This window comes from Stegostoma tigrinum, chromosome 27 (assembly GCF_030684315.1).
Source record: "Stegostoma tigrinum isolate sSteTig4 chromosome 27, sSteTig4.hap1, whole genome shotgun sequence".
Classification (NCBI taxonomy): Eukaryota; Metazoa; Chordata; class Chondrichthyes; order Orectolobiformes; family Stegostomatidae; genus Stegostoma; species Stegostoma tigrinum.
Genome location: NC_081380.1, coordinates 47,381,637 through 47,395,700, shown reverse-complemented (window position 1 = coordinate 47,395,700; position 14,064 = coordinate 47,381,637). Strand labels below are relative to the sequence as shown.

General features: G+C 41.8%; 1 protein-coding gene across 1 annotated transcript in view; it reads left to right on the top strand.

Annotated features, from left to right (window-relative positions):
• The window catches only part of LOC125464452 (RNA-binding protein 45-like), a 45,148-nt gene extending 31,560 nt beyond the window's left edge, over positions 1 to 13,588 (top strand). The window contains exons 3-4 of the mRNA XM_048556771.2: positions 8,824 to 8,902; positions 13,568 to 13,588. Of these exons, the coding sequence (XP_048412728.2) occupies positions 8,824 to 8,902; positions 13,568 to 13,588 (100 nt within the window). The remainder of the gene's footprint in view (positions 1 to 8,823; positions 8,903 to 13,567) is intronic.
• Positions 13,589 to 14,064: the final 476 nt, after the last annotated feature.

Here is a 14,064-nt window from a genome sequence, read left to right as displayed (position 1 = left end):
ACTGAGCTTCACACCGTCATCAGCCAATGTCCATGAATTGGGGATGACTTTTCCCCATATACTTTAGGTCTGAAAGAGCCTCCAAGCTGTTCAACAAAGATCACAGGCTGAAAAGCCAGTTTGGCCCACATTTTGCACAAGAAATCCTGTTGGAAAAGATGCTCGAAATAACCAACAGGAGAATTGTTAAACAGCTGATTGCCAATTAAATTGCCTGCTAACATCCTTTAACAGGATGGTGGAAACACTTCAGAGAAGGTCATTTGACTGATTCCTGGGAAGAGGGGAGTATCTTGTGGAGGAGACATTGGACAGATTGAACGTATATCCATTGGAGTTTAGAAGAGTGAGAGGTGGTTTTACTGAGACATGATGTTCTGTGGTTACTTGACAGGTTAGATACTGAGACAATATCCCCCATTGTGGGGGAACCTACCACTAGGCGAAACAGAAAGACTGTTTAAGACCTACCAACCTGTTCAGGGATGTTAATCACACACTTCTGGAGCAGGTGGGACTTCCTAGCTCAAAGGTAGGGACTCTACCTCGGCCACAAGAGCCCTGAGACAGTTTAAAAATAAAGTGTCTCAAATTTAGATTGAGACAAGGAGAAATTTCCTCTCTCAGCGGATCATTAGTCTGTGTAATTATGCTCATCAGAGAGTATTGAAGGCAGCATAATTTCTAACACTGTGCTTGATGGATTCTTGACTAACGAGAGAGTCTGTAGTTATCAGGGCTTGACAGGAAAGTAGGTGCCTCAATCAGATCAACCACAGTCTTAAGGACTGAGGCAGGGAATGGCCACCCCCTGCCCCTAATTTGTACATATTTTGTTCATATGTCCAACATTCACTTGGTTGGCACTTAATCTCACCCACTTTTCCAAACAGCGATCAAGTGTTTGGGAATAAACAAATTGCTGTACAGTATATTAAGTGTTGTTTAAAGGTATATCACTGCAGTTAAAGCTTTGAAGAGAACTTTTAAAACATATCTGAAAACTTGCTGGGATCCTTTGTCAAGATTTCACTGACACTTTATCAGTATTTATTCCAGGAACTCATTCAATGAGATTAACAGGAAACACTGAAACTAGAGTTTCAATTACATCAGCAGGGTCATTTATGATGTAAGTCATTATCATTCTGCTGAGGATCAGTTAAATGAAAGCAAAATACTGAGGAGCTGGAAATCTGAGATAAAAACAGAAAATACTAGAAAAACTCAGCAGCTCTGGCAGCATCTCTGGAGAGAAAAACAATTAATATGTTAAGTCTTGTTTAACTTCTACAGAACAGGATATCTTCTTCAGTTTCTCACATTTTCTGTTTTTATATATGCTGAGTTTCAGCTTTGATAATTGGAAAATTAGGAGGTGATTGTCAAATCCTCCTAGATCAACCCAACTGTATATAAGAACACAGAACATAAAACATAGGACACTACAGCACAGTACAGGCCCTTTAGTCCTCTATGGGTTTACAAACAGGAGGCTGGAAGAACACAGCAAGTCGGGCAGCATCTGGAGGAAAGGAGAAGTTTCAGGTATTACCCTTCCTCAGTCCTGTAGAAGGAGATTATCTGCAACATTGACTTTTCCTTTCTTCCAGATGCTGCCTGGCTTGCTGTGTTCTTTCAGCTTCCTGTTTGTCCTCCTTGGATTCCAGCATCTGCAGTTTTTGTTGACTGTATAATGGGTTTACTTCTTTTATTCACTGTGGAAGGTGGTCGTCGCTGGCTGGGCAGCATTTATGCCAGTCCTTAGCTGCCCTTGACAAGGTGAGCTGCCCTCACATGAGGCAGATTATTTGTCACACGGGCTGAAACAGTGGCTTTGTTTCATTCTATGATGCATTTCTCAGATCTCAGGATATGATGCATTTTTCATGCTTCAATAAATTAATCTGATGGCAAAAATAGTTTGCTTATGTCCACATATCAAAATGGAAAATAGTGCAGATGCTGCAAATAAGAAATGAAAGCAGAGAATTCTGGAGCACTGAACCAATCAGACAGGCTCTATTGACACCCTTTATTGGGGTGCACTATTCCTGGAGTCATCAAAAAAACTTTAAAATTTTATAAAAGTACACGGAATTCTTCAATTTGCCTGTCTTTCTTACCCTGGTTGTCAGAAAGCACAGACCAGGTTTCTGTACTCAACAAGAATTACTATTTATTTCAAATGAACAAATTCTAGTGACAGGTAAAGAATTAAGAACTGTTGCTAATATCATGCTACTACTTAAAACTCTAACCCTCTGTACACGCACGTGTACACACACACAACAGGCAGAGGGAAAAACAAAAAACAATTCAGTGGTCCTTGTTCACAGGGTTTGCTGACATAATCCTTTTGGTGATCAAAATGCTGCTTTTTAGACAAGCTTCTTTTCAGCAGAAGTCTGATGGCTTCTGCCAAAGAGGTAACACCCTCAAGCTGTTTAGCTACCTGGAGCCAATCAGATACTTCTTGGAAGGCAAAAGGACTTTGTCATAGATAAGGGATCACAAGTTCATAGACCAATCAATTACATGTTGCCGGCAAAAGCTCCATCCATGCATATCCCTTAGCTCTAGCTAATCTGCAAATTGACTTCCCTCACTACTTGAACAAGCAATTGTGGAAACAGTACTCATAGTGAGTATCAGGTTACATGCTTTAAAAAGTAAAATAATGCTTCAACAGTCCTTGGTTTTAAAATGTTTCATTTCCCATTTTAGCCCACAATTAAAAATACATAAAAGTGAACTGATATGAAAATAAGAGCCGAACAGAATGGAATGTTAACTTATCACACCAATGACCTTTCGTTGGAATCACTTGCCATCATTAATTTTTTCTTCATTCATTCATGGATTATGAGTGCTACCAGTCCAGGGGATTGGATATGGTCAGGCATCCAGTTGGAATGATCTCAATCAGAGATTCAGTGACTCAGCAATCTGGGAAATGTGTCACAGTCAGTCTTCAGCTCCATAGAGGTCAGTTTGGGAGGGTTGCACAGGAGCTTGAAACCCTTACCTCTGACCTACAGCCACAATATTTATATAGACAGTCCAGTTCAATTTCTGATCAGTAGTATCCCCCATGATGTTAATAGGGTGGGATTCAGCAATGGCACTGCCATGGAATGTCAGGCAGCAGGACTCTACCTTGTTGGAGATGAGAATCACCTGGCATTTGTGTGGCACAAATGCTTCTTGCCACTTTTCAGCCTAAATCTGGCTATTGTCCAGATCTTGCTGCCAGATCTGCCCATGTCGTCGACACGTACTGCTTCAGTATCTGAGAAAACTGATTGCCCTTGTCCATCAGCCACTAAAAGCTAGCATGCAGGGGCAGTAAACAATTAGGAAGGCAAATGGCATGTAGGCATTACTTTCAAAGGGATTTCATCAATAGGAAGATGCCATTCTGCTGATGTATAGAACCTTAGCGAAACCGCACCCTTTTTTTCATTAATTCAATGATATGAACTTCACTGGCTGGACTTTTATTTATTGCCCACCACAGAAAGTGGTGTCAGCTGCTTTCTTGCACTGTTGCTTTTCCTTTGGTGTAGGTAGACCTACAGTGCTGTTAGGAACGGAGTTCCTGAAATATTATGTACAGTTTTAGTCTCAGCTAACCTCACTCAGAGAGTTCGCTGTGTGTTCATCAGCCTAATCCTGGGGTGACAGGATTGTGTACGAGCAAAGTTTGAGGAAACTTGGTCTGCAATCCTTACAGTTTCGAGGAAGGCGAGATGACCTCATTGAAACTTATAAACTGCTCACAGGATTGATGTAGGTAAAATGCATCCCCCAGCTGGTGACTCTAAGTTGGGGGGACATAGATCCTAGAATAAAAGGTAGATCATTTGGACTGAGATGCAGTGGCTCAGTGGTTAGCACTGCTGCCTCACAGCTCCAGGGACCCACATTCATTCCCACCCTCAAGCAACTGCCCATGTGGCATTTGTACATTCTCCCTGTGTCTGTATGGGTTTCATCCCATAGTCCAAAGATGTGCAAGTTAGGTGGATTGGCCATGCTAAATTGCCCCAACACGTGCACGCTAGGTGTGTTAGCCATGGGAAATATGGGATATGGGGATGAGGTGGGGGTTGTGGGTCTGCGTGAGATAGCCTACAGACAGTCGGTGTGGACTGGATGGGCTGAATGGTCCATTTCTACACTGTGGGGATTCAATGCCATGAGGAGAAATTTCTTCACTCACAACAGTAACGCTATGGAAATCTCCACCCCAGAGGTCTGTGAAGTTCAACCGTTGAGCAGGTTCAAGACTAAGCTTGATGGATTTCTGGAGACTAATGACATTAAGGGAACATAGAACCTAGAACAGTACAGGCCCTTCGGCCCAAGATGTTGTGCTGAACTTTTTTACCCTAAACCTAAGGTCTATCTAACCTCCACCCCTACCTTATACGATCATCCATATGCCTATCTAATAGCCGCTTAAATGCCCCTAATGAGGCTGACTCCACTATCGTCTCCAGCAATGCATTCCACACCCCTACCACTCTCTGAGTAAAGAACCTACCTCTGACACCTCCCCGATATCTACCTCCTTTCACTTTAAAACTATGTCTCCTCATAAAAGCTACCTCCACCTGAGGAATAAGTCTCCGGCAGTCTACTCTATCTGATCATTTTGTACACCTCTATCAAGTCACCTCTCATCCTTTGTTGTTCTAAAGAGAAAAGCCCGAGCTCTCTCAAACTTTCCACATGAGACCTTCCTTCCGTTCCAAGCAACATCGTGGTAAATCCCCTCTGCACCTTTTCTAATGCTTTCACATCTTTCCTGTAATGAGGTGACCAGAACTGGACACAATACTCCAGATGTGGCTGAACCAGGCTTTTGGAAATGGCGATGTAACACTGTAGATGCTGGAAATCTGATATAAGAACAAAAGATGTTGTAAAATCTCAGCAGGTCAGACACTATCTTTGGAGACAGAAACAGAGTTAACATTTCAGATCATTTACCTTCTAATGAACCACCTGAGATGTTAACCTTGTGTTAAAACCAGACACTGGGTGACGTTCCAGAAATGTCCCCCAATCTGTTACTTCCCCGGGTGAGGAGGGATGAACTTTCTTTATTTACTCATACTCTTGATCGTAACTATGTTAATTTGAAAAGGATCCCTTCTCTTGTGGATGTCCCAGACCCAAGTGAGATCATGTTTCAAAAGGAGCTAATTTAATCATGCTTTCTTGAATTAACAAAAAGGGTGAGATTATTAATTCCTAACTGCAAGAAGACTTATCTTTGCAGATTTGAGTAAGAGGTGAATCTAAAAAGAAATTTTAAAAAGATATGTGAAACAATCTCTGAGACAGTAGGAACTGCAGATACTGGAGAATCTGAGATAACAAGGTGAAGAGCTGGATGAACACAGCAGGCCAAGCAGCATCAGAGGAGCAGGAAAGCTTGACGTTTCGGGCCTAGACCCTTCATCAGAAAATGAAAAGAAATTTTCTGAAGAAGGGCCTACACCCGAAACGTCAGCTTTCCTGCTCCTCTGGTGCTGCTTGGCCTGCTGTGTTCATCCAGCTCTTCACCTTGTTATCTCAAGTTCTCCAGTATCTGCTTGGCCTGCTGTGTTCATCCAGCTCCACACCGTGTTATCTCAAGTTCTCCAGTATCTGCTTGGCCTGCTGTGTTCATCCAGCTCCACACCTTGTTATCTCAGGTTTTCCAGTATCTGCTTGGCCTGCTGTGTTCATCCAGCTCCACACCTTGTTATCTCAGGTTCTCCAGTATCTGCTTGGCCTGCTGTGTTCATCCAGCTCCACACCTTGTTATCTCAGGTTCTCCAGGATCTGCTTGGCCTGCTGTGTTCATCCAGCTCCACACCTTGTTATCTCGGGTTCTCCAGTATCTGCTTGGCCTGCTGTGTTCATCCAGCTCCACACCTTGTTATCTCAGGTTCTCCAGTATCTGCTTGGCCTGCTGTGTTCATCCAGCTCCACACCTTGTTATCTCAGGTTCTCCAGTATCTGCTTGGCCTGCTGTGTTCATCCAGCTCCACACCTTTTTATCTCAGGTTCTCCAGTATCTGCTTGGCCTGCTGTGTTCATCCAGCTCCACACCTTGTTATCTCAGGTTCTCCAGTATCTGCTTGGCCTGCTGTGTTCATCCAGCTCCACACCGTGTTATCTCAAGTTCTCCAGTATCTGCTTGGCCTGCTGTGTTCATCCAGCTCCACACCTTGTTATCTCAGGTTCTCCAGTATCTGCTTGGCCTGCTGTGTTCATCCAGCTCCACACCGTGTTATCTCAGGTTCTCCAGTATTTGCTTGGCCTGCAGTGTTCATCCAGCTCCACACCTTGTTATCTCAGGTTCTCCAGTATCTGCTTGGCCTGCTGTGTTCATCCAGCTCCACACCGTGTTATCTCAGGTTCTCCAGTATCTGCTTGGCCTGCTGTGTTCATCCAGCTCTTCACCTTGTTATCTCAGGTTCTCCAGTATCTGCTTGGCCTGCTATGTTCATCCAGCTCCACACCTTGTTATCTCAGGTTCTCCAGTATCTGCTTGGCCTGCTGTGTTCATCCAGCTCCACACCGTGTTATCTCAGGTTCTCCAGTATCTGCTTGGCCTGCTGTGTTCATCCAGCTCCACACCTTGTTATCTCAGGTTCTCCAGTATCTGCTTGGCCTGCTGAACCAATCTCTGAATTGTTTGTGAAGACAGAAGATAGTTGAACCTTGTGGCTGTTGCAGTGGAGGTTCCCAGTTGCATTGACATCAGCAGTTGAGCAGTGTTTGTTTTGGGATGGTTGGTTTTGTAGGCTTATTGAAGTTCCTTTCTCTTGATTCCTTTTTTAAATGGTTTGCAGCACTCGGAGTGAAAGGGATCTTTGCCCACCATACAGCAGTAACCAGAGATAGTTCTCCAACTGTGACCTGCTCAGCATGTTAATGCTTAAATGTTCTTGTGTGCGATAGCTACATTCAGTGCTACCAACCCACTCCAGTAGACCTGAATCTGGCTTTTCAACTCCAGTCCATGTGTACTCTTCATAGAGAAAAACACAAAATGGGACATAATCGACAACTCTGGCTTGCTGCTAAGTTGGAGTCATCAGCTCCTTTGATATCAGATCTTTGTATTCACAGGAGATCACAGTCCAGTCTGTTTGAACAGACAACTTTTTCATGGCATAGCTTATTAGTTCCACATGGAAGTTTTTACACTGCAGTTATTGTCTCAATCCACTTTACAAAAACATTTTGAAGTTAAAGTGTACAAATGTCCTCAGTACTTTGGGTTCTGACTTGTGGTCATGACACTTTCTCTGCGTGGCAAATTCACTACAAAGGGTGTAAAAGAATTAAATATATAAAATAACAAATACTCACTCACATTTAGTCTCGTAGCCTCTTTCCAAGCAATTGGGTTTTGCTCAATTCTGTGCAGTTCAATGTGGCAAAAAGGCAACACATACTTGTTAGGATGAATACCCTGTTTCTGTACTGTATGATCTATGCAATTAGAATACCTAAAAATCGGGTCCTTTAACCTCAAAAGTATCCATGCATTTTTCAAAAGGCATGTCATTGTAAATTCTCCTGTAATTTCCCCATGTTAGACATAAAATTTGTACAATGACAAGAATATGTTGTATTATCTAGCTAGTATTATCCTTACTGTCCCTCTGAGATGAACATCCACTCTGTGGCACAGTTAAGGTTAGAAACACACTATTTGTACCATACCACTTCATTCAGCCTGTATGTTGGAAGCTCCACTGTGCTGAACCATAGCATCGACAGTACAGCTTAATTATGCATCACTCACATCACTATTAGACATGTCCTTAGGAGAACTCTGTGGATGACACAATTGTTGGTGCAAAATAAATTGTCTTGCGCAATTATCCACTGCCTTCCCAGATTGAGTTACAAGCCTGCTGTTGCAATACAGTTACTGCATCCATGTCATCCTCTGACCACAGTGCCTTGTCTTTCTGTCTCATATCCAACTCAATTTAGGGCTAATGCAGCATGTGTTGTAGTTGCTTTGCAATTAATCAGATTAGTACAGAGATGAACACTACAAGAAAACATTAATAAACTTAAAATAGGATGAAGAGACCATAATTACATGCAATTCACAGATGACCCTTATTGATTTAGTGCAACGGGATTAATGGAGTATTCAAGATGTGCTCAAATGATTTTAGCTGATGCTAAAATTGTAGCCAACAGTTTTCCCAATTAAAAAAGGAGAAGAAAGCAAACTTCAAGAGTCTACCTTGAAGATGCAAAAGGGAAGTGGTGGAATGAAATTCAACTTCATCTCCATCACTAGGTGCCTGTCTGGTTCATGTCTAACATCAGAGGCCAGTCAGCATACAGCGGGTAAGAATGATTGGCCACCTACTATACACTCTGAGATTTATCTGCAGCCATTTACCACCTCTAATTTTTTCACAAAGAAGCTGGTTGATACCAGGCAATGATACACAGATGGACAATACAAATGAGCAATCTTATTAATTTCAAGAAGACAGTGACTAAATTGTGGCATAATTACAGAATAGAACTAAGACATAGTGTAACACAGAAGGGGACCAGTCAGTCCATGATTTCTGCACCAACCGGATCTTTCATCCAGCTGGTTCCTCCTTCCACTCCATTTAATAGAATAAACTCACAGTAAATACTAATATAAAACCTGTACTTGTGTCTTACTATATTCTATTCACGATTTTAGAACACAATACACAAACCATGAATCAGTCTCAGTATTAGTGTCAGATCACGTCTTTTTTCAGAAGTTTGTGGTTTTGAACTCTTCTCTAGGAATCGACAACGTAATCTGTGCTTAATCCTCAGTGTGGTACTCAATAAATCCTACATTATCAAAGGTGTGGTATTCCAGGTGAGATAGTAGGCTGAATTGCAATCTGCATTGTGAACATAGAACATAGAACAATACAGCGCAGACCAGGCCCTTCAGCCCTCGATGTTGCACCGACCTGTGAACTAATCTAAGCCCCTCCTCCTACACTATCCCATCATTATCCATATGCTTATCCAAGGACTGTTTAAATACCCCTAATGTGGCTGCGTTATCTACATTGGCTGGCAGGGCGTTCCACGCCCTTACCACTCTCTGAGTAAAGAACCTGCCTCTGATATCTGTCTTAAATCTATCACCCCTCAATTTGTAGCTATGCCCCTTTGTACAAAGTGACGTCATCATCCTCGGAAAAAGACTCTCACTATCCACCCTATCTAATCCTCTGATCATCTTGTATGTCTCTATTAAATCCCCTCTTAGCCTCCTTCTCTCCAATGAGAATAGACTCAAGTCCCTCAGCCTTTCTTCATAGGGCCTGCGCTCCAGACCAGGCTACATCCTGGTAAATCTTCTCTGCACCTTTTCCAATGCTTCATGTTAACAATTATTCATTTCAGAATTCTAGATGATGGACTTGGATTGACCTAGCTGTGGTTTGATGCACAGGAATGTAGTAGAATATCATTATCCCCAGTTCTATACTATTAATAGTGCTGAGATTTGTTGGGGTGGGCATTAGATTGTTTGATTCATTAAGTAACTCTTCTGATTGACATTCATTTTTAAAAAATCCTTTCATGATATTAGGGCATTGCTGACTGAATCAACATTCATTGCACATTGCCCAGATGGTTGTTAAGGCTCAACTACATTGTTATGGGTCTGGAGACATACACAGGTCAAACTAGATATGGGCGATAAATTTCCTTGCTTAAAGGACATTAGTAAACCAGTTGGGTTTTTTTATCCTGACAAAACCAGTTGGGTTTTTTTATCCTGACAACTGACAACAATTCTATGGTTATCATTAAACTCTTAATTCCAGACATTGTATTGCATTCAAATTCCACCATTTGCCACGGTAGGCTTCAAATCCTGGTCGTCAGAACATTGCCTAGGTCCCTGGATTAATAGTTCAGTGATTGTACCACTAGGCCATCAACACCCCTCCTCTGTACACATTCCTGTCTTTCACATTATTTTGATTTTCTTTTCTTAAATACAGGGAGCAAACCAAAACTGTGTATGGTACTCCAGGTGCAGCCTCACCAACACCTTGTGTTGTCGTAAAAAGACATCCCTATTTTAAACTCCCACCCCCAGCAATAAAGGTCAAAATTTCATTTGTTTTCCAAAGTACTTGCTGCACCAGCATTCTACATTTTTGTGGTTCATGCAAAACAACACCCCTCTGTGCTACACCCTATTTTGGAATTTTTTCTGTATAAATAATTGTCTGTCTTTTGATTATTCCTACCAAAGTGCATGACCTCACACTTTTCTGCAATAAACCCCATCTGCCTTCACGCACTCACTCAACAAATCAATTTTTTTTTGTAAATTATTTATGTCCTCAGCTGAACGTGCTGTCCCACAGATTTCTGTATTACCGGCAAATTTAAGTACGCTATATTCTGCCTTCTTTTCAACATAATTAATATAGATATTAAATAATTGAAAACCTAGGACTGATCATAAGACCATAAGACATAGATGAGAAGTTGGCCATTCAGCCAATTGACTCTGCAATGAGATAATGGCTGACCTGATAATCCTCTATGACTCATTCCTGCCTTTTCCCCATAACCCTTGATTCCCTTACTGATTAAAAATCTGCCTCAGCTTTGAATATACTTAATGGCCCAATCTCAGCAGCCCTCTGCAGTAAAGAATTCCACAGATTCACTCCCCTCTATGAGAAGAAATTCCTCCTCATCTCTTTCTTGAATGTATAATGCTATTCTGAGATTCTGCCCTTTGGTTCTAGACTTTCCCACAAGGGAGACCACCTTTTCACATCTACCCTGTCAAGTCCTCTAAGAATCTTCTATGTTTCAATAACCTCACCTCTCATTCTTCTATATTCCAGAGAATACAGGCCAAATCTATTCACTCTCTCCTCATACTTGCTATCAGCCTAGTGAACTTTCTCTGGACTGACTGATGCCAGTGTGTCTTTCCTTCAATACGGGGACCAAAACTGGTTGCAGTATTCCACTTGTGGTCTGACGAATGCCTTGTATAGTTTTAGCAAATCTTCCCTGTTTTTATACACATTCCATTTGAAATAAAGGCCAACAATTACTTTGCTTGTTATCACTAAAATTCAATGCTGACTTTTCATGATTCATTCATAGTGACTCAGCGGTTAGCACTGCTGCCTCACAATTCTAGGGACCTGGGTTCAATTCCACCCTCTAGCACTCTCTGTGTGGACTTTGCACATTCTCCCTGTATCTGTGTGTGTTTCTTCCTCATGCTCTGGTTCCCTCCCACAGTCCAAAGATGTACAGGTTAGGTGGATTGACCGTGTTATATTGCCATAGTGTCGAAAGATGTGCAGGCTAGACGGATTAGTCATTGAAAATACAGGGTGGGTTTGGGTCTGTGTTGCCTTGATGGCCTGAATGATAAGCTTCCACTCTGTAGGGATTCTATGACTCCTAAATCCCTCTATTATGTAGCTTTCTTTAGACTTTTATCCATTTAAATAATATTCAGCTCCTCTAGTCTTCCTGCCAAAGTATATAACTTCACAATTCCCATATTATATTCCATCTGCAAGAATGCCCACTCACTTCACCTGCCTATAGCCCTCTGGAGACTCCAGGTCATCCTCAGCACTTATTTTCCCACCTATTTGTGCCACTCAAAAGCTTGGCACTCTGTTTCCCCATCCAAATAATTAATACACATTGTGAGTAACTGTGGCCCCAACACTGATCCCTGCAGCACTTCAGTAGGTACAGGTTATTATCCGGAGATATTATAATCCTAAGGACCCTCATATCCCAATTCTGTCTTCTATGAATTAATCAATCCTCTATCCATGCTAATGAGCTACCTCCAACACCGTAGATTTTTGCTAAGTAGCCTAAAGTAGTGATACATTATCTTGGCATGATCAGCATAAACGATGGAGCAAGCTCAAGAAATCAAATGGCCTACTTCTCCTCCTATCTTCTATGTTTCTCTGATATCAAACACCTTCTGGAAATCCAAATATATTATGTCCACTGCTTCCTGTTCACCTGCTTAGTAACTGCTCAAAGAGCTGTAACAAAATTTGTCAGGTTTGATTTCCTGTTCATATGGTAAGAGAAAGGGGTAAGAGTGAACATTGGCCTGCTGGAGAAATATTAATGGGGAACAAAGAAATAGTGGAGGAACTGAGCAGGTACTTTGCATCGGTTTTCATACTGGAAGACACCAGCAGAACTTTGAGAATCAGGGGACCACAGTGAGTGTAGTTCCCTGAGGAGAAAATGCTGAGGAAGCTGAAAGGTCTGAAGGTGGCTAGATCATCCGGACCAGATGGTCTACACCCAGAGTTCTGAAGGAGATAACTGAGAACATTGTAGAGGCATTGGTGGTGATCTCTCAAGAATCGTTAGAGTTAGGGAGGTTCCAGATGAATGAAAAATGACTAAGGTGACACCTCTGTTTAGGAAAGGACAGAGGTAGAAGACATGAAACTGTCAGCCCATTAGCCTGATCTTGCTTGTTGGTAAGATCTTCGAGTCCATTACTATGGATGAGATTGCAGAGTAAATGGAAGTGTGTGGTAAAATAGGGGTGAGTCAGCATGGCCTCATCAAGGGGAAGTCATCCCTGACGAATCTGTTGCAGCTTTTTGAGGAGCTAATGAGCAAGTTCAACAAAAGGGAACCAATGAATGCAATCTATTTGGATTTCCAGAAGACCTTTGACAAGGTGTTACACGGGAGGCTGCTAAACAAGATAAAAGCCCATGGTTGTTGGAGACAAGGTACTGGCTCGGATAGAGGATTGGTTGACTGGCAGAAAGCAGAGACTGGGGATAAAGGAGTCTAGCGAGTTTTGAGAAGGTTTGTAGCTCAGGTTGAGGTTCTGGATGTGAGTTTGCTCGCTGAGCTGCAAGGTTAGTTTTCAGACTTTTCATCACCATTCTAGGTAACATCATCAGTGAGCCTCCGACGAAGCGCTGGTGTTATGTCCCACTTTCTATTTATCTGTTTAGGTTTTGGGTTGGCGATGTCATTTCCTGTTCTTTTTCTCAGAGGATGGTAGATGGGCTCCAAATCAACACATTGAAGCTGTTAAAAAAGACAGTTCAGTATCAGCTTCTTATGACAACTAAGGGTGGCCAATTAATGTTGTCCTAGCCAGCGACATTCAAATAAGAACAAATAAAACATGACTGGTGATTGTGTTTAACTCAGATAAAGGAGAATAACGAGGGTCAGTTTTGACAACTACTTTTGATCACGGGGACATTTGAATAAATTACTATCTCTATTATCCGCCTCCCATTCCCCTTACTACTTTTCGATAAACTTTGCCTCCACATGTCCGTTGTTCAGTCTGTAGAGTGGACTTCTGTTGCAAAGCAGACTCATTTAAGAGCATGGATCAGTTGATGCAAGTATGAAGATGGGGCATGAAGACGTACTGTCCTGACCCAGCAATGTACTCAGGACAATGTGCATTTGGTGGATGCCAGCGGTGGATCATTTAATTTTGCTTTTGTTGATTTGTTGTCAGATGGAGATCACTAAGGATTAATGGCTTCCAAAATTAAATCACATGATTTGACATAAAGTATGCTGCTAGTCCCTGGATTGAACAAAAATTAATTTGGTGTTACTTGATTGCAATAACAAATGTGCCTTGCTTTCCACTGTCAATGCAGAATGATCACATCACATGACCAGCCAAAAAGGATGACCAATGCACCAGATTTTCACTCCCACTAATTATTTGCAAGCAGCAAAAATATCATGGATTAGGTACATTGCTTCCATTGTCAACTCGCCATTCAATAGGCAATTAGTCATCATGCTTCTCAGAACACTGTTTCCAATCCCATTCACCATCCTGTAATCTGGAAATTACTGTTTTTACATTATATAAAAATTCTTGTACTTAACTCTGTTCAAAGCTTTTCTAGTGGAAGTGTTAACCTAAATGATTGCTTTTCTGACATTAACTTCATTGTAAAGTTAGTTAAATAGTTATTAGTGTCTTTCTCTGCAGTTCAG